Source organism: Pelophylax lessonae, assembly GCF_965119305.1.
Source record: "Pelophylax lessonae genome assembly, chromosome: 2".
Lineage (NCBI taxonomy): Eukaryota > Metazoa > Chordata > Amphibia > Anura > Ranidae > Pelophylax > Pelophylax lessonae.
Window position 1 is genome coordinate 653,423,691 of NC_138769.1, and position 23,017 is coordinate 653,446,707.

Below are 23,017 nucleotides of genomic sequence, written 5' to 3' on the forward strand. Positions count from 1 at the left end.
ACGGCTGACGCGTTTCTCACTTGTATTGGTGCTTAGTCATAGCTACAGTTCTAGACTAACCTGTTAACACGCATGAGGAAGCAAGCTGTAATCTAGATAGAGGAAGGCCCATGGATGTGGTGTATCACATGATGTCCTCCCAGTCATGGACCACGCTGAGGTGCAATCTGTCAACCACTGTGTCCAGCGGACACACTGAATGAAAGATCATTGTACCAGCCGATCCTGGTACCATGTGATTGCTGTGACCAATCACAGCAATGACATGACAGTTGTATTATTGAGATCTGTGATCGGTCAAAGTGATTGCATGGTACAGAAAGAGCCAATCACAGTACAACTGTACCATTTGATAGCTGTGGCCAATCACAGCAATCACAATAGTACACAATCAATGGCTATGAATGAATGGATGCAATTCATAACAATGACTATAACAGCAATCACAGTGTAAAAATAAAAATCCTGATCACTTCCCTAGAGTAGTAGTGTGTCTCTATGGTAATACTGCACTGCTCTTGTCCCAGTATGTACAAAAAAATCTTAAAAAAAGAAAAAAAATGTGTGTGTGTGTGTGTGTGTGTGTGTGTGTGTGTGTATGTATGTATATATATATATATATATATATATATATATATATATATATATATATATATATATATTAGTATGTCATTTTTAATATTTTTTTATAAGCACATATATTTAAAAAAAAAAACTTTTTTATTTCTTTACTGTCACTAGTCAGGTCCCTAATTGCCGTCACACACCAGTCATATGATGATGCTGTACTGCACTGGTGACAGTATGTAAACCAAAAATAAAAAATTTATGAAAAACACTGCCATGCGCAGCGACTCACAGCAGGGGGTCCAGTACGTCCCTGTTCTCCTTTCAGGGACAAATCGGGGCCAAATTTTGGCTGCATTCAGACCAGAAAACTCACAGGACCCCTCTGCAGAATGCTCCACAGCCATCCCGGAGATGTGTTTACTGGCTCCATTGAGAGCCGGTCACACTCTCCTGTCGTGCGAATTGGATGTAGGGAAACCTGCATCCAATTCGCATAAGTGTGAACCCAGCCTAAAGCGGCTGTAACCCCAAAAAATAAGTAGATCCTGTTCCCTTAAAGCTTGCATGTGCATGCTTTTAATTACACAGTGCTTGTGCTGTGTCATTTGGCCCCCTTTATAACCTAAATAACCTTAACCACTTGCCGACTGCTCACATTGAGCCTACTGCGGCAAAGTGGCTCATTAAGGTCTGGCGACGTAGACCTACCTCACCAGATTTTCCCCTCTCTCGGCGGCACGCTCTCGCTGCATTCAGACACATCGGGAGTCAGGCCAGGGGAGGAGAGGCAGTGATCACCGCTGCTCTTCCCCGATCATCGGGGATCGAGTGAGGAAATCCGCCCACTTGTGTAAACAAAGTGGGCGGATCAACTCTGTGACAGATTACAGGATTCAGCATAGCTGCATGAGGCATACATTTAACCCCTTGATCACCAACAGTGTTAACCCCTTCCCTGCCAGTGTCATTATTACAGTAACAGTGCATATTTATAGCACTGATTACTGTAGTAATGTCAATGGTACCCCCAAAAGTGTCAAAAATGTCAGTCAAAGGTCCGATCTGTCCGCCGCAATGTCGCAGTCCCGCAAAAAAAATTGCAGATCGCCGCCATTACTAGTAAAAAAAAATAAACAATAAAAATGACAAATCTTTCCCGTAGTTAGTAAACGCAATAACTTTTGCGCAAACCAATCAAAATACGCTTATTGTTTTTTTTCTTTTTTTTAACCAAAATATGTAGCAGAAAACAAATTGGCCTAAAAAATTTTGATTTATACATTTTTTTTTGGGGAATGTTATATGTCAGAATGTAAAAAATATATATATTTTTTTTCCTAAATTGTCGCTCTTTTTTTCAAAAATTTAAAAATCGCACAGGTGATCAAATACCACCAAAAGAAAGCTCTATTTGTGGGGAAAGAAATGACATAAATTTTTTTGGGTACAGCACTGCACGACCGCACAATTGTCCATTAAAGCGGAGTTCCGGGCACAAAAACAATTTTTTTTTTTTTTGTGCCCCTCCGTTAGGTAGAGCTCACCTGAAAAGGAATTGGATAGTTATTTTTATTTTTTTGTTTACTCACCTTTTTATTGAAGATCGTAAATACTCACCTCTGACTGCTTCCTCCCTCGGAGCCGCGGCTCACCCCGTCACTTCCTGCCTCGCGATGATTCCTGGGAGCTAAACGTCATAGCTCCCAGGAATCAATGCGACGGCACCGGCCCCGCTCATCATTTCCGGGCGACGCCGCATTCCCCTGCTAAACAGCTTCTGGGCATGCCCAGAAGCTGTTTAGGAATGCGGCGCCGCACCGGAAGTGACGAGAGGGGCCGGTGCAGTGCATTCTGGGACACAAAGACGCGGAAGAAGACAGAGAAGAGGACCGCGCCGGCTTCAGCTGCCCACAACAGAGATGGAAACGCTGTGGAAGAAATTTTCTAAGTAAGTATTTCTTCTAAAAGGTAAGTGCGAACCGGGACAGATCAGAGGCTAGCCATTGTGGAATGTGCTAGCCCTGACTGTCCCGGGGGTATGTTCAGCAAAAAATCATTTCTGTGCCCAGAACTCCGCTTTAAAGTAATGCAGTGCCGAATCGCAAAATATAGCCTGGTCAGGAATGGGGAAAAATCTTCCAGTCTTAAATCGGTTAAAAATACGCTCATTGAGAATTTTTTTGTCAAAGACATGTAGCTAAATACATTTTGGCCTAAATATATGACAAAAATTGAATATAGTGGATATTTTTTAACTGTCAAAGTAGAAAATGTCAATTTTTTTCGCAAAATTTTCGCATTTTTTATTAATATTAAAAAATGAAAAGCGCAGAAGTGATCAAATACCACCAAAAGAATGCTCTGTTTGTGGGGAAAAAAGGCGTAAATTTAGTTTCGGTACGGCACTGCATGACCACGCAATTGTCAGTTAAAGTCGTGCAGTGCCAAGTTGCAAAAAATGGCCTGGACGTTAAGCAGGAAAATCCTCCAGGGTTAAAGTGGTTAATTTATTCTGCCTGGTTCTGCTCTCCCCTCTGTAAACTGACTATGTTTATCATGGCTGCTGAGGGACATCAGCAAACATCTATTCACTGATTGTCTCTTAGGTCAAGGAACCCAGAAGCGATCTGTGCTTGATTAGCTTCAATGGAGTGCAGGGGAGACATTAGGGGTGTAGTAGACCCTGCAATGGCTCATTAAAGAGAACCTGTCACTCGTGCTATAAAAACCAAAATAAATAAGGTTTTGCCTTTTAGTTCTCTTTTAAATGAATGTAGTCTGATATCTAATTTTTCTTGCTGGAGTTTTCTTTTATATGTGGAAAGTGTTCAAGGTAAATATCTCTTACTGATAGTGTGGCGGTCATGTGCTTAGCTGTAGGTGGTTGTTTAATGATGGAACTTTGTCACTGAAATCAGCTTGTCACATGGAAAGTGGAGCAATATATTGTATGCCTTTTGTCGGCAAACATTACAAATAAGATTTTTATAATGATTGATGATGAACGATTACACTGACATTTTAGCCTTGCATCCATATATCATCCATTGATAATTGCAGATATGTGTAATCTATTTCAAAAGCTTAATAAAACAGACATCGCATGTGTTTGCACAGCAGTGCGGTGCGAATCACATGCAATGTCTGACATCGCATATGTGTGAACTGGCACTAAAGCGGAGTTCCAGCCTGTATTTTAAAAATACTGTAGCTGCTGACTTAATAAAAGGACACTTACCTGTCCAGGGGTCCCGCAATGCTGGCACTCCTAGCCGATCTGTCCATCGGCTTCGAGTACAGGTGCTGCCATCCTTACTAAGGGAAACAGAAGTGAAGCCTTGCGGCTTCACAGCCTTTTTCCTACTGAGCATGTGCGAGTCGTGCTGCACTTACGTAATGGTCCCTCTGTCTTCTTGGACCTGTGTGTGTGTCCCTGAAGGCAGCGGGGGGAGGGAGGAGGAGGGGCTGTAAATGACGTAGATTGCCGCAGCAATCTTACATGGAAGTGGGAGCGGGTACCTGTTTAACAGGTACCCACTCCCCAGAAAGGTGCCCAATGTGGCACAGGAGGTAGGGAGGAAGCGGATAAGAGGAGCCTCCATTTTTGGGTGGAACTCTGCTGTAAAACTATCAGTTGAAATTCTTACCTCAACACTTCCAGTTTACAACTTTTAGGACCCCTTCACCCTAGAGGGTGGTGCAGGAAAACCCGCGTTCCATGCAACGTTTTCTGGACTGCATTCAAAGCGCACTGCCATTGCGATCTGCAGCAGTGAAATGTTAGTGACACCCCAAATGAAGGTCACAAATGTGGTGAGCCTGTCTGTCTTGGATCGAATGGTACATTCGATCCAGTTGCAATGCGTTTATAAAAGTAGTGCAGGCACTAAACGAATGGGATGAAAAAGCACTGCACAGAACTGCATGCGAATTGCATAGAAATGCGTACTAGGTTCCAGTGCGATTCCTGGTGTGAACCCGCCCACTATTTTTCTATCCCCTGCCCTATCAGTGCTGCTTTCCTGAACTTATAGTATTTACAGGAAAAGGTTACAGTGGACAGTGCAGTCTCTAGTCAGTCTGTAAGCTTGGAGATAGGAAGGGGGGAGGAGGAGGAGCAGGGGAGTGTCTTGCCATCTGAGACTGCAGGGCTGTGTGTTTCTATTGATGCACACAGTGTAGGGAGACACAACTCTAGTCCCTACATGCAAGGGGGACTCCATAGGATGCTGAGAAGTGAAAGGATCCTTGGGGCAGCGGTCATGGCACCGGCTTACACTGGAAAAAATGCAAGGATTTGAAGATAAGCTTGGTAATGGTGTGCCCTTCATAGAGGCATTTCCTTGTGACACGTGTGGCATCTTTGGCACTATATGATGTATATTGCTATCCGAATCTGATGCATCTCAAGGGGGGCATTTAATCCTTTTAAACGTGGTGTTTGGATATACGTGATTACCAATACGTGATTACCAATAAGTGTAGGACTACTCTTTTTAGTGATCTATATTGTGCCTGTTTGGTTGGTTTGATTTAGGGGCCCCCACAGGCCCTCCTCAGGAGTATTTGTGGGGCTTTTCTGGTGGGTATTTGGTCTATGTTCTACTGGTGCCCCTGTTTCTTGTTTGGAAATGTTTATGCTATATTTGTAGAATATAAACGTATCTTTATTTTAACAATCTGGTGATTTATGAGAAGTTCTCTATATTTTCTGGAAGCACATTGAAAGTTCCCATATCCAATGTAGGTACTCATTATTCTTCTTTTTTTTTTTTTTTTTTATTTATTTGTTTTTCCTTCGGTAAAGAAGCTGCATACTCCGAATTGGTTAGATCAGCTGCTGAAAGTGGTTATTAGTCCCGGTTCACACTTGTGCGATGCGGGAAGGCTGCGAATTTGCAGCGTGTTCCTGCATCGCAAACGCACCCCTGGCAGTTCACACTGCCATATGCGATACGCAGGGGGTGTCAATGAAATGTTAACGACACCCCCAGTTTGATCGCATATCGCAGTGCGATCTGACAGTTCGCACAGGATCGGATCGCACAAGTGTGAACCACTGTGCGATCCGATCCTGATGCGGCTGGAAAAAAGGGTCATGTGCGTGTTTGGTGCGGATACAGTGCTAATTCAGCCATACAAAGTGTATGGCTGAATTCCCATCCGCACCTCCGATCGCATGTAATGAAGGAGCAGTGCGCTCCGAATTAAATGCGATCGGCGCACTCGCAAAAGTATGAACTGGTGTTCCGTGAAAAAAACCTACCCCGTGAGAAATGCCTACCCTCGTCACTTCCGGTGCACGGCAGTATGTGTAACGCGGCGGTTACATTAAAACAGCTGTGCTGCAATATGAGTCATCTCCACTCCTATCCCTGTCACTTCCCTGATCTGGGCTGGTAAATATAAAAGCGGTGGCGGCTGTATGATAAGATAAATCACGGAGCCGAGAGCTGCTTTTATATTTACTAGCCAAGATCAGGGAAGTGCCAGGGACAGGAGCGGAGATGACTCATATTGCAGCACAGCTGTTTTAATGTAACCGCCGCGTTACACACACTGCCGTGATCATTTCATACCCTCCGTACATGCACACTAGTCAGCTCCTCAGCTGTTCCATTATGTATCCGGGGCTGTGAGCATGCGCACTGCTACGCTGCTCAGCTGTTCCTCACAGCAAGTGACGAGGGTAGGCATTTCTCACGGGGTAGGTTATTCTCACGGAACACCGGTCCTTATACCTTAAGCATATATAGCGTATTAAACACGTCGCCATTTTTCTAGGTAAATATAATGGGGCAGTAGACAGGATCACCCTTCTATATTATAAATAACATTACTTAAATAAATAGACACACACCATTTGTTTGGATAAAAAATTTATAGGCTCCGGCCGTTTATTATTTGTTCAATAATAAATAAATAAATAAATTCTTTAAATAACACAATAACAATCATAACACTGTAACACACCCGATCACCATGATCCAGGTGGTAAATACCGTAAATAAAATGCAAGATAAAATGTATCCAATTCCAAAACATAAATACACTTGTCCCCCTTTGCATCATACAAAGGTGACCTACAAATAATAAACTTTGGCCGCGACCGCCAAGGGAAGGGGGGGGGGGGGGTGAGAAATAACTTCCTCTTGTTTCTTCTGAGGTGGTCTGAGTAATAGGCAGCAGCGAGCCCCCTTAAATAGCCCTAAATGGGGACCAGCCTGAACCAGTTAGCCCTTTTAGGCGGTAAATTCGAGCGGGAAGAGGGATAGCCAAATCTCCCTAGATACAGGGGAAATCGGGTGGGAAGAGACAAGAGACCCCTTAATCTCCCTAGATACAAGCCCTTTGAGCGGGAAATAGTCTTTGAAAACCAGGTCAAAAGTTCAATTGACCTTTGCCTCACAGACCATCCCTATCTAATTAACTATAGCCTAATGACCTAACCTGCCCTGTCACTACCCCATAAGGAAAAATGGGGGCATATATGCCCTTTTTCCTTTTATTCTAAAGGTGCTATTGATATGAAATGTTCACCACATGTCGGTAACAATCCATGCACTCCATACATACAAAGAAACCAAATCAAATAAGTTCAGAAATGGAAGTTATGTGTAATAAAATAGAATGACACAGGGAAAAAGTATTGAACACGCTAACTGAAATGTATTTAATACTTCGTACAAAATCCTTTGTTGGTAATGACCGTTTCTCCTGTATGGAGAAACTAGTTGCATGTGTTGCTCAGGTGGGATTTCGGCCCATTCTTCCACACAAACAGTCTTCATATATTGAAGGTTCTGTGGGCCTCTTCTGTGGACTCTGATCTTAAGTTCTTTCCATAGATTTTCTTATTGGATTCAAGTCAGGTGATTGGCTGGGCCATTCTAGCAGCTTTATTTTCTTTCTTTGAAACCAGTTGAGAATTTCCTTGGCTTTGTGTTTTGGGATCATTGTCTTGGTTAAATGTCCACCCTCATTTCATCTTCCTCATCCTGGTACAGGGATCCTCAAACTTCGGCCCTCCAGCTGTTGTGGAACTACACATCCCATGAGGCATTGTAAAACTCTGACATTCACAGAAATGACTAGGCATGATGGGAGTTGTAGTTTCTGAACAACTGGAGGGCCATAGTTTCAAGACCCCTGCCCTGGTAGATGGTGTGATTTTTATCAAGAATGTCTTGGTTCTTTTTTTCCATTCATCCTTCCTTCAAGGACATGAAGTTTGCCAGTACTGTATGCTGAAAAACCAGCCCCACACCATGATGTTCTATCTCTAAACTTCACTGTTGGTATGGTGTTTTTGGGGTGATGTGCCATTTGACCTCCAAACATGGTGTGTATTGTGACATCCAAAGAGTTCAATTTTGGTCTTATCTGACCAGACTATATTCTCCCAGTATTTCACAGGCATTTTGTGCAGCAAACTTTATACAAGCTTTTTCTTCAGCAATGGAGTCTTGTGTTGTGAGTGTGCATACAGGTCATGGTGGTTGAGTGCATTACTTATTGTTTTCTTTGAACAATTGTACCTGCTAATTCCATGTATTTCTGAAGCTCTCCACAAATGGTCATTGGCTCTTTGACAACTCTTCTAATAATTTGTTTCACTCTGTCAGAAGTCGTGTGAAGAGCATCTGGTCGTGTTTGGTTTATGGTGAAATTATGTTCTTTCCACCTCCTGTTTATGGTCCCAAAAGTGCTCACTGGAACATTCAGAAGTTTTAGAAATTCTTCTGTAACCAAAGCCATCAGTGTGCTTTGCAAAAATAAGGTTGCAAAGGTCTTGAGAGAGCTCTTTGCTTATACCCATCATGAGATGTTTTTTGTGTGACACCTTGGTTATGTGACGCCTTTTGATAGGCCATCCTTTAAAACTGAACCAGCTGATATTATTATTTTGCACTGACAAGGGGCAGGATTGCTTTTTAATTACTGATAGATTTCAGCTGGTGTCCATCCCTTTTTGCACCTCTTTATTCATGTGTTTAATACTTTTCCCCGTGTCATTCCATTTTATTACACATGACTTCATTTCTGAAGCTATTTGTTTTGGTTTCTTTGTATGTTTGGATTGCATAGGTTCTCACTGACATGTGGTGAAGATTGCATGTCAAAAGCGCCTTTAGAAATACATTTACCTAGAAAAATGGTGACGTGTTCAATACCAATTTTACCTGCTGTGTGTGTGTATGTACTATATATATATATATATATATATATATATATATATATACATATAGTACAGACCAAAAGTTTTGACACACCTTCTCATTCAAAGAGTTTTCTTTTATTTTCATGACTATGAAAATTGTAGAGTCACACTTCAAGAGGTAGTCACCTGAAATGGTTTTCACTTCACAGGTGTGTCCTGTCAGGTTTAATAAGTGTGATTTCTTGCCTTATAAATGGGGTTGGGCCCATCAGTTGTGTTGTGCAGAAGTCAGGTGGATACACAGCTGATAGTCCTACTGAATAGACTGTTAGCTGTTTTTTTCTTGCCATAATACAAATTCTAAGTACAGGAAAACGAGTGGCCATCATTACTTTAAGAAATGAAGGTCAGTCAGTCCGAAAAATTGGGAAAACTTTGAAAGTGTCCCCAAGTGCAGTCACAAAAACCATCAAGTTCTACAAAGAAACTGGCTCACATGCGGACCGCCCCAGGAAAGGAAGACCAAGAGTCACCTCTGCTGCGGAGGAAAAGTTCATCCGAGTCACCAGTCTCAGAAATTGCAGGTTAACGGCAGCTCAGATTAGAGACCAGGTCAATGGCACACTAAGTTCTAGCAGCAGACACATCTCTAGAACAACTGTTAAGAGGAGACTGTGTGAATCAGGCCTTCATGGTAGAATATCTGCTAGGAAACCACTGCTAAAGAAAGGCAACAAGCAGAAGATACTTGTTTGGGCTAAAGAACACAAGGAATGGACATTAGACCAGTGGAAATCTGTGCTTTGGTCTGATGAGTCCAAGTTTGAGATCTTTGGTTCCAACCACCTTGTCTTTGTGCGATGCAGAAAAGGTGAACGGATGGACTCTACATGCCTGGTTCCCACCGTGAAGCATGGCGGAGGAGGTGTGATGGTGTGGGGATGCTTTGCTGGTGACACTGTTGGGGATTTATTCAAAATTGAAGGCATACTGAACCAGCATGGCTACCACAGCATCTTGCAGCGGCATGCTATTCCATCCGGTTTGCGTTTAGTTGGACCATCATTTATTTTTCAACAGGACAATGACCCCAAACACACCTCCAGGCTGTGTAAGGGCTATTTGACCAAGAAGGAGAGTGATGGGGTGCTGCGCCAGATGACCTGGCCTCCACAATCACAGAACCTGAACCCAATCGAGATGGTTTGGGGTGAGCTGGACCGCAGAGTGAAGGCAAAAGGGCCAACAAGTGCTAAGCATCTCTGGGAACTCCTTCAAGACTGTTGGAAGACCATTTCATGTGACTACCTCTTGAAGTGTGACTCTACAATTTTCATAGTCATGAAAATAAAGAAAACTCTTTGAATGAGAAGGTGTGTCCAAACTTTTGGTCTGTACTGTATATATATATATATATATATATATATATATATATATATATATATATATAATATCCTATCTTTTTTTTTTTTTTTTTAAAGCTACACTTTTTTTCATTAAGAACCATTCTTGGCTTTGCCTAGGCTGAGGTAATATCATCAGTCTGCTGCAGGCAAGAGTAAACATTTCCTCTATCCCTTCTCCCCCCGGTGATCTGACTGGATCATTGTGATTCTGTAGCAAGTTCAGGTGAGACCTGTCAGAGATTTGTGAAGGCAGCCAGAAACTACACAAGTGCCAGGATTGACATGATTCCGTAACGTCCGAGTCAGCCTCTCAGTCCAAGAAATAAACGCTGACCTGGATGATGGCTGAAGAAAGATGGTTCAGTACTTCTAAAGTAAGTGTACTAAACATACACTTGCAGAAAATGTTATTATTAATTATCCTCAATATTTTTATTGTCTTTTAGGTAAAATATGTCCAGGAGGACTTTTCTGGAGGATGAGGAGGAGGAGGAAGTCGGGTTACTCAGTAAATATGAAGAGCGGTACACAGAAAAATCCAGGACAAAGCCGCCACCTCACCTATCCAGAAGCAAGGTAAAACTAAGAACTGAAAACCTGTTTCTAGTCTCTTCCTCGAATACAATGATGTACCTGTGTGTTTCCTGGTATTGGTAGGTGCACTGAGTACCATAAAAATTATATCCAGAGGTGATAAAGGTGATAAATTGGGCAGACTAGATGGGCCAAATGGTTCTTATCTGCCGACACATTCTATGTTTCTATGTTTCTATAAATGCTTACAATACAAAACAAAAATGATAGATCAAAAATTCCATTCCACACTTGACTAGTACTTGGTCTATGTAATTCTTAACTCCAGGCTATAATAAATCATAATACACAGATAAAATACATAAATGGAAGCATAAAACATAAGGGCTCATTACCACCAGAACGCAGTGCGGGAAAGCTGCATTCCATGCGCGTTTCCAACAGCGAGTACAGAACACACTGAAGTTGTGATCTGCAGTGGGTGTCCATATTAAGTTATTAACACCTCAAATTCAGGTCACAAACGCAGGTTACAGTGCATGCACTACTTTTGGTATGGTACAATTTCAGCCCATTCAAAATGAATGGGCTAAAATCGCACCGCACTGAACTGCATGTGAACTTGTGAACTACACAGGAATGTGAAACAGCCACAGAAAAAAATAATACACTAAAACCTTGGATTGCGGGCATAATTCGTTCCACAAACATGCTTGTATACCAAAGCAAAATTATATCAAAGGAATTCCCCATAAGAAATAATGGAACTCATGATTCATTCCTCAACCAATATATTCATAGGTCCTTCAGTTTATAGTCCATATAAAAAGATTATAGCAATGTGATAAGTTGTGTAACCATAAAATGTCCATCCTCAAATTGCGCCTTCACAAGGGGATTAGAAGAAAAATCCAACCCGGATTTTACCCCAGGCCTTGATTTTAAGTCTGAATCAGGCGAGGGGGACCGCCACAGGGAACAGTTGCGAGTTGCTGACTGCATTTCTGGCAGCAGGTTGATCTCTCTCGAAGAGTTTAATAATAGTAAACCCAAGGATTTTCATCTTTCCTTTTGGAACTACGTGCAGCTTCATAACTTCTTTCGAAACGCAAAATCCAAATTGCAATTAAACACCCCTCTAACGGCTCTGGAGGAGATCTGCCTTGGACAGACACCGCGCACCAAAACTACCTCACAGGCATATCAATGGCTATCTCTGTCTTGTGAAGTCTTGTCTGACAAAAACAGATCGTTATGGGAGAAAGATTTAAATTGTACAATTACAGACAAGCAGTGGGAAAAAGCGTGTGTCTTCACACATAAATGCTCTTTAAGCACAAAAGTGCAAGAGACTTCCTATAAGATTCTGACACATTGGTACATCACCCCAGTGCAACTTAAGGTGTGGTCTGCGCAGATCTCGGACAGATGTTGGAGGTGTCTAAAGGAGAGAGGGACCTTCTTGCATCTGTGGTGGGAGTGCTCCATCATACAGGAATTCTGGAGAGAGGTTATACACCTTATAAAGCTCATTACTAACACTAAAATACCGCTAGATGCTGCTTGCTGTCTTTTACATGTGCACAACGAATCTTATAGGAAATATAAGCGATCCCTTACTAGACACTTGCTCAATGCTGCAAAGGCAGTCATCCCTCTACATTGGAATGCCCAGTCTGGGCCTTCTATAAAAGAATGGATTGATAGAACCAAAACTTTTTACGAAATGGAGGAGATAATTGCCATAAAGAAAGAAACCGACTCTTCATTCCACAGAGTCTGGCGACCCTGGTTGGAATTTACATTCTCTGACACCTTCAAAAGATTTGTTACCCATTAAGCCTGAACCTTACTTTTACTGATAACTTAAATTGAGTGATATGATTCGTGACTCGGAGGACGATTACTGAATCCCCCCGCATATAATCGTCTTGATATTGCACACTCCCCTTTTTCCCTATTCTGACCCCCTTCTTGCTCCTTGCTTTGCTCTTTCCTCTTTCTTCCCCCATCTTTTTCCTTTACGGCTTCCTTGCCGTGGCCGCGGATTTGCGGCCTTTATCTCATTGGATTGTCTATGTTTTCTTATGGTCTGGTCATTGCAGTTCTGTTATTTCTTCTGTATTGTTATGTATTGCACCTATCTGACCTATACCGTATACATTTATATGATTTATCCATGTTCCAAGATGCTCTGACTTGCACTGTTCAATTATTTTCTTGTATGATACTGAAGATATTGTTTGTTTCTTGATAACTTTTGCAATAAAGCTTTTTATTGGAAAAAAAAAAAAAAAAGAAGAAAAATCCAGCAGGAGCTACAGAGTATAAAAGAGAAGAGGGGCGCATCAAAGTGTAGCAAAATGGTTACATTTAATGAAGGTTCAACATTTAGCAACCCACATGGTTGATGATTAAAAGAGGCACTTCTAAGTATGCAGGCATCCGGGGTAAAGTTTCCACATAGACCATCCTCCTTACTACTGACTCTCACTGCTGTCAGTCTGTAATAGTGACCGGGAAGACTACCCTGTAGTAGAGCGATCTGAAAGCAAGGCTTGAATCACTCATGGAGCACAGCCTGGAGGGGATGACGTTGATGGCGGTAAGGAAGATGGTCTATGTGGAAAGCTTTACCCTGGATGCCTGCATACTTAGATGTGCCTGTTTTAATCATCAACCATGTGAGTTGCTAAATGTTGTATCTCATTAAATGTAACCATATTGCTACAATTAGAGGTGCCTCTCTTCTCATACATCAAGACATCACTTGTTTATCAAGTCAAGATTTAATAAAAAATTTTGCTTGTCTTGCAGAACGCCCTCAAACTAAGTTACTCTCAATCCAAGGTTTTACTGTATAATTAAATTATATATAAATAGTAATAACAAATATTAAAAATGTAAACAAATACAAGTATATAATTAAAATAAACCTAAAATATTACCTGTCACAGGATATATATCTCTGTCCATGCAGTCCTCGGATTTGCACAGCCCTGTGTGGTGGCAGGAGACCGCATTTTTCTGTGCTGTGCGAGCCAGACAAGCTCAATTGGAATACTCCGATCTCTCATCAGTATAATCAGCGGGCTCCTTCCGCTATATGTGTATCCTCATTAACTTAACTTCATCAGTAGGGCCACCCCTACTGATGAAGTCAAGTTAATGACGTCTTAAAAAAGCATCCGCGCACATGTATGTAGACGGCACGTAGCAATCATATAGGACACAGTTCTAGAACAAAAATGGTAAGAAATGCAGCGCCAAAAAAGTTAGTCACTTAGCTTGTAAAACAGTTTGCATCATAAACAGATAGATTCTCCAATGATGCAGGTGCGGCTTCGTGCAGCAGATAACTTATAGGTTTGAATAATTCTCCAGTAGTCCCTCAATTATGGAGCATAGAAATAAACATAAACAGATGCAACATAGCGTAACTCCATCTCAAGAAGCACACACTAATAATAGGGGCGGGTCCAGAGATGTATAGTAACTAAGTAGAACTACTTCACTACTGTACTTAAGTACCGAAAGGCGGTATCTGTACTTTCCTAGAGTAGAATTTTTTTCTCCTACTTCCACTTTTACTTCACTACATTTTTTCAATGATTTCAATACTTCTACTCCGATATTTTTTTTTTGTGCTGCATAGTTACTCATTACAATTATAAAAATTACCACTGCCAGAACAGTAGATGGCAGGTTTCATGAAGCTCAAAACCTGGGTATTATCAGCGCATACAAAAAAAAACTACTGTATGTATAAATAAAAGCTGCATTTGAAATAATAAAAAACAATATGATGTTCAAACTTTTGACTTCTTTCTTTAATAACTACATAACACAGTACTTGTACTTTCAGTACTTGAGTAGCAATTTTTTTTTCAAAACTACTGGTACTTTTACTTTCAGTACTTGAGTAGCAACATTTTAAAAAAAAACTACTTGCAATACTTAAGTACAAAAAATGTTGAATACTTTAGTACTTCTACTCAAGTCACTTTTTGATCGAGCACTTCCACTTCTACTCAAGTGACTTTTTGATCGAGCACTTGTACTTTTACTCAAGTATGGGTTTCGAGTTACTTTATACAACTCTGGGCGGGTCACACACAAGTTAATGACAATACACGTATAGGGGAAGGAGCCTGCTGTCGGATATCTTCCCGCTGATTATACTGATGAGAGTATTCCAATTGAGCTTGTCTGGCTCGCACAGCCTTGATGTGCCTTTTTATGTGAGTCTGTTACTTTGTAATTTGTTTTCCAATAAATTTTGTTATACGGAGAGCACTAGATCCGTCCCGTTTTTTGTCTTATACTGGAGGCACAGCTAAGGGGAAGGATCATCGGCCAGTCATCATCCTTAGGAATATACTCCTCTTTGGGAACAGCTATTTCTGACCCACAGGGGTCAGAACGATAGGAGAGCAGCCACTTTTTATTGGTGAAGGATTGCACCTCAGAAGATTCACTTTCAAGCACTGGCACTTTTCCATTTTGTGATATTTTTGGTCATTTTGCACCACTTTTGCACACTCTTATAGCACAGGAGTTTTATATTTATATTTGTTCTCTTTGAAAGACTTTTTCAATATTTATTCACTTTAAAATACTTTTTTTCACCATTTGTATTTATTCATTATGAATGAAATAATATTTATTTCACTTAGATTTCCTTATATTTTTTAAATTTATGTATAATATATATGTATTCATTCAAGTGGCGCTGCACTCTTTTGGATCAGTTTTTTATGTTTGATGAACTGATGACTGATGAATTACTTCTGCTGGAATTCTCCAAGCATCAACTACTTTCTTTGGTCAAATAACACTTCTAACACATTGAGCTCTTTAGACTTAGATTCGGATAATGAAGGGTTAAGCACAAGCTTATTCTTTCTTGAAAATATGCATTTGATAAACAGTTTTACAAAAGTTGTGCAACAAAATAATTGCAACTACTATCTTTTTATTTTACAGGGCCTCTGCTTTCAGAAAATATAAAATATTCTGGGGGTTTAAAGTAATTTTATAGCCAAAAATGCAGATTTTACACGTGTGCAAAAATAAGAAAAAAAAAATCTAGTTAATGGATTATTTTTGAACTTTTCTGCTAGTTTGAGGTCATGTGCCGGAGTTCATAATCTTGGCTTTATATTGGAAATACTGCCCTCCTGAAACTTGTTTTTTAACCTAGTTTTACATTTTGAAAGTGTAATTTGCTTGGCTGTCATACTAGCCTGCTCACTTCAGTGCTAAACTGAGCTGAAAACAAGTACTGAAGTACATAGATAAGAACTCCTGACTTTTTTTTCCCCTGACTTTTCTCGTCTGCATGCGAACCCATAGTATGTATGTGGCTGCTAGGAAGGGTAGTCCTGTGCCTGCTGATGAGAGCGCTGGCTGGGATGGTGCCTGCCCACACTCCAGACAATGACAGATAGTTGTTTTTTTTTAAGGTTAGGGGTTAATTTATTTATGTATTACATAATCATTTATTTTATGCATTATTTATGATGTTTTTTTGTTATTTCTGTATTTATTTCACATTTATTTATTCATATATTATTACTATTTTTTACATTTTTTTTATTTGCACAGAAAACACGCAATACGCCGGACAAAACAAGCAAATGTGCACAAAAATGCACAAATAATGTGTTTCCATTTATTTCTGTGGGAATAAAAACGCGCCATAATTCTCAAATCTGCCCAATTCGAGGTACAAAAAAAAAAAGCTCCAGAACTTTGAGCTTCAGGCTTTTGGCTTCAGGTGACTTGGAGTGGAGATGTGAACCGTCTCCATAGAGAATAATTGATTTTTTTTCTCCTCCTGTGTTTTGGAGCTTCAAGCTACAAAAACGCTGATGTGTGATAGGGACCGCATAGGTGTGAATCGAGCCTATTGGACTGTGTAGCTACAGACCAGTCAGGGTCTTTGTGGCCTGCACTGATTGAGCAGCAAAAATCCAACAAGGCGGTTGTACAGAAGCCGATTGGTAAATTGACTTTGGTACAACCTGCTTATGCATGGATCAAAATGTGTCCGGTCCCTGCTGAACTGGCCGAATTTTGATCCATGTATGGCTGCCTTAAGTGCACTTTTTTGTGTTGACACGCTTTTGTTTTTGTGCACCATACCATGGGTTCATAAGAAAGAAAAATATAAAAAATAATGTATACTCCATGATACCAACATGTATGCCAAAGAGCCCTATAAAGGTGAGTATAAAATCTATTGTATTGCAGGAACTTTTTATCAGCATTTTTTTAAACTAATAGGATCACTTAAATGGGTTTCCCTTGCCTAATAATCATTCTTTGTCTTGGTGTCTGCATTAAGCCAGATAACTACTGAAAACTTTCACGTGGGTTTTTTTTTAGCACTTTGGTGGTTCTTCCTTTCTGTCATCTTCCCTTTATAGAAAAAAACCCTCACCCAGAGAACAAAGGGTCCTCTTTGATGTTTCTTTTTAGAATAGATCTGCTTGATGTGGTGTAGCTGAATAATAACTAAGCAGATATTATTCTCAGATCTTTAAAAACGCCATTGATGCTCTGCTGATGATACACAGAATGAAAAGCAAGATTTTTTTTATGTTCACATAGCATTATTAAAAAAGAAAAAAAAAGAAATATATATATATATATATATATATATATATATATATATATATATATATATATATATATATATATGTGTGTGTGTACAGTGTCTCACAAAAAGTACACCTCACATTTTTGTAAATATTTTATTATATCTTTTCATGTGACAACACTGAAGAAATTACACTTTGCTACAATGTAAAGTAGTGAGTGTACAGCTTGTATAAGAGTCGGTTCACACTGGGGCGACACGACTCTGTACTACTTCGGGGGCGACTTGTGCATTACCATGCACCACGACTTCGGAGCGACTTGCAGGGACTTCACATAATGGAAGTCTATGCAAATCGCTCCGAGGTCGCCCCGAAGTAGTACAGGACCCTTTTTCTAAGTCGGAGCGACTTGTGTCGCTCCTATTAGAACGGGTCCTGTAGCTGTCAATGGACCGCGAGGGAGTGCGACTTGTCAGGCTGACAAGTCGCCTGACAAGTCACGCTAGTGTGAACCGACTCGAACAGTGTCAATTTGCTGTCCCCTCAAAATAACTCAACACACAGCCATTAAAGTCTAAACAGCTGTCAACAACAGTAAGTACACCCCTAGAAAAAAATGTCCAAATTGGGCCCAAAGTATCAATATTTTGTGTGGCCACCATTATTTTCCAGCACTGCCATAAACCTTCTGGCCATGGAGTTCACCAGAGCTTCACAGGTTGCCACTGGAGTCCTCTTCCACTCCTCCATGACGACATCACGAAGCTGGTGGATGTTAGAGACCTTGCGCTCCTCCACCTTCCATTTTAGGATGCCCCACAGATGCTTAATAGGGTTTAGGTCTGGAGACATGCTTGGCCAGTCCATTACCTTTACCCTCCGCTTCTTTAGCAAGGCAGCGGTCGTCTTGGAGGTGTGTTTTGGGTCAATATGTTGAAATACTGCCCTGTGGCCCAGTCACTGAAGGGAGGGGATCATGCTCTGCTTGTCACAGTACATGTTGGCATTCATGGTTCTCTCAATGAACTGTTGCTCCCTATTGCCAGCAGCACCATAACACTCCCACCACCATGCTTGACTGTAGGCAAGACGCACTTGTCTTTGTACTCCCCACCTGGTTGCCGCCACACATGCTTGACACCATCGGAACCAAATATGTGTGTATATATATATATATATATATATATATATATATATATATATATATAATGTGTAATCTTATGTACTTTATATACACATTGTATGCTGCATATATCCGTTTGTAACTGTTGTGGGGATTCGCTCGGTGGTAGGCATGGATGACTCCTTTGGGGTGTGCGTTTACACATTAAGATAGCCGAGAAGTGGTTGCAAACAACAGTTTGGTTTATTCATGCAATTTTCTTCACCAGACTGCATGCAGCAAAAATATCCTAAATAAAATAAAACACAAAATAAATCCTTGCCACTGTGGGCGGCTACCTTCTCACACAGGAACCTACCTAAGAGTCTGTCTCCAACCTACTGTTGGAGCAAACTTTGCTGATCCCACAGCAGACACTCAATAGTCCATTTATTTTCTTCACACAACAAATGTCCATTGACCATGTCCCTTTTCCTCTTCACATTGAACCTGTCCCTTGTCTTGTCTCTTCACAATGCAAACAGTTCATTTATTTCTTCCACATAGAAATAGTTCAAGACCTCACCTTGAGTAGTCTTCACACTTGTTAATTTCCCCTTCACACAGGAAATGTCCATTGGTTTCTTTTCACCTAGAAACGATCCAAGACCTCACTTCGAGTAGTCTTCACACTTGTTACCCTCCTCAGCTTCACATCGCTTCAGGAGGTCTTCCCCATGCTCACACAGCTTTCAGGGGGCACACATCTGACTGTCCTCCTCTCCCAGCCCACACGGCGACAGGAGGCAGCAGTCCTTCTCCCATGCCCACACGGCGTCGGGAGGCACACGTCTGACTGTCCTCCTCTTCCCAGCTCACACAGCGACAGGAGACAGCAATCCTTAGACTTCCTTTGGACAAATTATAGAGGCCTTCATTTCCTCATTCTGAACAGCTGAATGGTTTTCAACTTCCTGCTGGCTACCTTTTCAGCCGACACCCTATAGTAATTGTGAACTTTCCAAACCAGGTGGGAATGTATCTCCTGTCTGTGACTACATCCACAGATTTACCTGACTTCCTGTCACACTGTATAAACGTTAAAATGGTTCTAAAGTCTAACATTCCCTGTATTAAGGTAAAAAAACACCCGTAACTGTCCCCCCACCCCATCCCAATCCAGCGCTGTCCCAGCTTCAGCATCACTCCTCCACTTGCTAATCTAACCAGAGACACTGGCAGCAGTGGGAGCCATTTGCTCCTGCTGCGATTATTCAAATTCCTGTGAGGAGGGGGCAAGGGCATGACATACTGGTGCTCTGTGTCTATGGACGCACACAGCCAAAATCTGAATGTGCCCACATAGGTGGCCCCGTAAGTAGGAGACCGCTTTGTGCAATACCATTACACAAAGCAGGTAAGTATAACTTTTTTTTTTATTTCATCTAAAACAAAATTTGCCTTTAAAAATCATTTTTAAGCTGAAGTTTTGTAACAAATGTGGAAAATATATGGCTGTTATTAGATTATAAATATTCAGGGCTTTTTTTCAGCTGGAACTTGGGGGAACTCAGTTCCACCACCTCTGGCTCAGGCCCTCTGCTCCCTGCTCACCACAATCACTTGTAAACACAGAAGTCTGACTTGTGTGTTTACAAGTGACAGCTTGTCTCCCAACAGCTCCCACAGATCTGATCTCCTAAATGGCTCCCACTGAGTGCAGGATGGGGACAAAGGAGATGCCCCCACTGGATGATCTACCTGCAAGAGAGGCAGAGCCACCTACAGTGTGCAGGGAGGTACTAGAGCCCCTTTAAGACCCTCCCACTGTTAGTGAAATTTCACCACACCCACTATTTGATGCAGTTTGGAGGGCATGTTTGTGGGGGGAGGGGTCGAAGTTCCTGTACCTATTTTCTGAGAAAAAAAAAGCCATGTAAATATTAATGTAATAACATTGGGAAGCAACAATATTTATAAAAAGACTGCAAACACTTGAGCAGATTAGCTCTTAATTATTGCAGCACAATATACTAAAATTGCAGGTATACTGGACCGCCACTGAAATATCTAGTGAATATTTAAAATGAACAGACACAGCAAGAGAAGTTTTGATTAAAGGCATAAAACAAAACTTTATTGGACATCAAAATACATAAAGCTTCTTACACATAAAAGTTACCATACACATTACGGCAAAAAAAACAACGGCTTAAACATAAACTCCAATTCCCAATATCCCAAAATATCAAATAATACCCAGCTCTGGTAGTTGAATGTCAACAGCTTACAACTGGATAGCTGGAGGAACAGGACAATAAGAAATCCTGGCTGCATGCTTGGTCTTTCCACATCTCCGCAGCTATGGACTCTTTTTATAGTCCTGTATATCAGAGACCACCCACAGGATATAATCATTCCCCTTGACCACTTGCAGGTCATTTTGTGAGTGATATCACCAACACATGGTCAATTGGATATGCGGCAGCCATCTTTAAATACACGACATCAAAAGCTCACTAAACCACCTGTGGGTGAGAGATAGGATTACATATGTATGGTGACATTTGTCATGAATCAGTTAAAAAATATCCACAACTGATGCACGTTTACTATATTTTATATATATATATATATATATATATATATAATATATATATATATAATATATTTTTTTTGGGGGGGGGGGGCGGCATTACCTGCAGGTGGCTGCTTCTGTAAAAATGTCCCCCTCTGTGCCTCCTTGGAACCGCCAGACACTGCACCATGAGGGGTTAACAGCAGCCCCTGCTACAGAGACACGTTTTGTTGCTCACCTGCCCCTTCTACCCTCTCCCCCATTCATAGAGCCTTACTACAATCCCACAACTTGTACTGTGAATGGAGGAGGAGTAGTTGAATGACAGTTCCCTGCCAAATCACAGAACACAGTGCATTGTAGGAGTGTAGTATGACAATTTCTGTAAATGGCAAAGCGGGCAGAACAGGGCGGGCAAGCGGCACAACTAGCAGAGGCCGCAGTTAACTCACACAGCAGAGGAAGACAGCCACTAAAGACAAAGTTCCTGATGGTCTAAAGGAGATTGTACAATCCAGATTGTATGGTCAGCTTTGGATGAACAGACTTTGGGTCACATATTTTAGTTTGTTGGTTGTTGTTCTATCTAATAACATAATAGGGGGGAACAAGCCTCAGAACAAAATATTAAAGAATTCTAATTCTCTTCCTAATGTGAAAACCATCCAAGTAACAAAAGCATGATTTCAAGATTGAATTGATTGTTGGTTGGTGTTTTTAAAAGAATCATCGAATGCCCAAATTTAGATTTTATTTTTTAGTTTGCTATACCACAAAAGCCAGCAGGGGTCAGTATACCAAAGCAGTAGTAGAGTCCACTTTCTGTTTTTTTTTTTACTTACAGGTAAGCCATAGGGCTGGGCGATTTTGCCTAAAAAAAAAATCTTCGATTTTTAAAGAAAAATTCGAGTTTCGATTCGATTTTTGATTTTTTTTTTCAATGCACTTAAAAAATGACTGCAGACATCAGATATAGTGTCAAAAGTGCAACTTTATTGCTATGATTGTCCTCAAGAGTTAAAATGCGTAGAATAGAATAAATTCTAATTATATAGGTTAAAAAAAAAACAATAGAATAAAATAGAAAGAAAATAACGATCTTCCGAACGTTTTATTAGCAGAAAGTAAAAAAAATATATATATATTTTTTTCAAAATTGTTGGTCTTCTTTCTTGTTTACAGCGCAAAAAATAATGACGCATGACTGCGCAATTGCAAGTTAAAGTAATGCAGAGCTGTATTTAAAAAAAAAATGGCCTGGTCATGAAGGGGAGGAGGGGGGGGGGGTTAAATCTTCTGGATGTGAAGTGGGTAATAATATTTGTGGTGCAGTGCCATACATAAATCAGGACTGATGATAGAATCCAGCAGCCTGGAGTGTCAGGTCACATGGAGCAGGGATAACCCGGCATGCCTTAGGGGCAGCAATGGGCTCCTGACCCCACATGCACCATGTGCCCGCCTGCTTCACAGTGAGCTCAGGCCACAATGGGCCAGCCTCCTCCAATCTACACCTCTCCAGCGCTTGCTCTCATTACCATACCCCCCACCGGTTGGCATCCGAGCCATTGTAAACATAGACCCGTCTACAGAGGTCTCCGGCTGACTACAACTCCCAGAAGCCCCGACGGCCAACCTCTACAAAATGCCAAACCCAGCCTCATGCATATGCAAATGCGCAGAGCGTTCGCCAGCCAATGGCGCGGCGGGCTGTCACGTGGCGCGCGGGCAAGCGCCGCTCATGAATATGCAAAGACGTTGGGCCAATGGCGGCGCAGCGCGGTCACATGGTGCGTTCGGTGAGGTGAGGGAAGAGAAGTTATCTATCAGTGAACACAGTAAAGAGACTCAGAGCTCAAGTGAGCAGTTGAAGGGGCGGCTAGTGTGTGTGTGTACTGTCTATGGTTACGCGGGGCGGGGGCTGGCTCATATCGCGCTATAGAAAAAAACTATAGTGGCAAAAAACTCGAGTTTGAAAAAAAAAAATCGTTTTACACTAAAAAATCGATTTATCGTTTAATCTATTTTTTGCCCAGCCCTAGCCTATAATAAGGCCTATCT

General features: G+C 41.2%; 1 protein-coding gene across 1 annotated transcript in view; it reads left to right on the forward strand.

The window, feature by feature from the left end:
* The window catches only part of ATP7B (ATPase copper transporting beta), a 167,879-nt gene that overhangs the window by 27,004 nt on the left and 117,858 nt on the right, over nt 1-23,017 (forward strand). The window contains exon 2 of the mRNA XM_082245906.1: nt 10,584-10,713. Within this exon, the coding sequence (XP_082102032.1) occupies nt 10,591-10,713 (123 nt within the window). The 5' untranslated portion in view covers nt 10,584-10,590. The remainder of the gene's footprint in view (nt 1-10,583; nt 10,714-23,017) is intronic.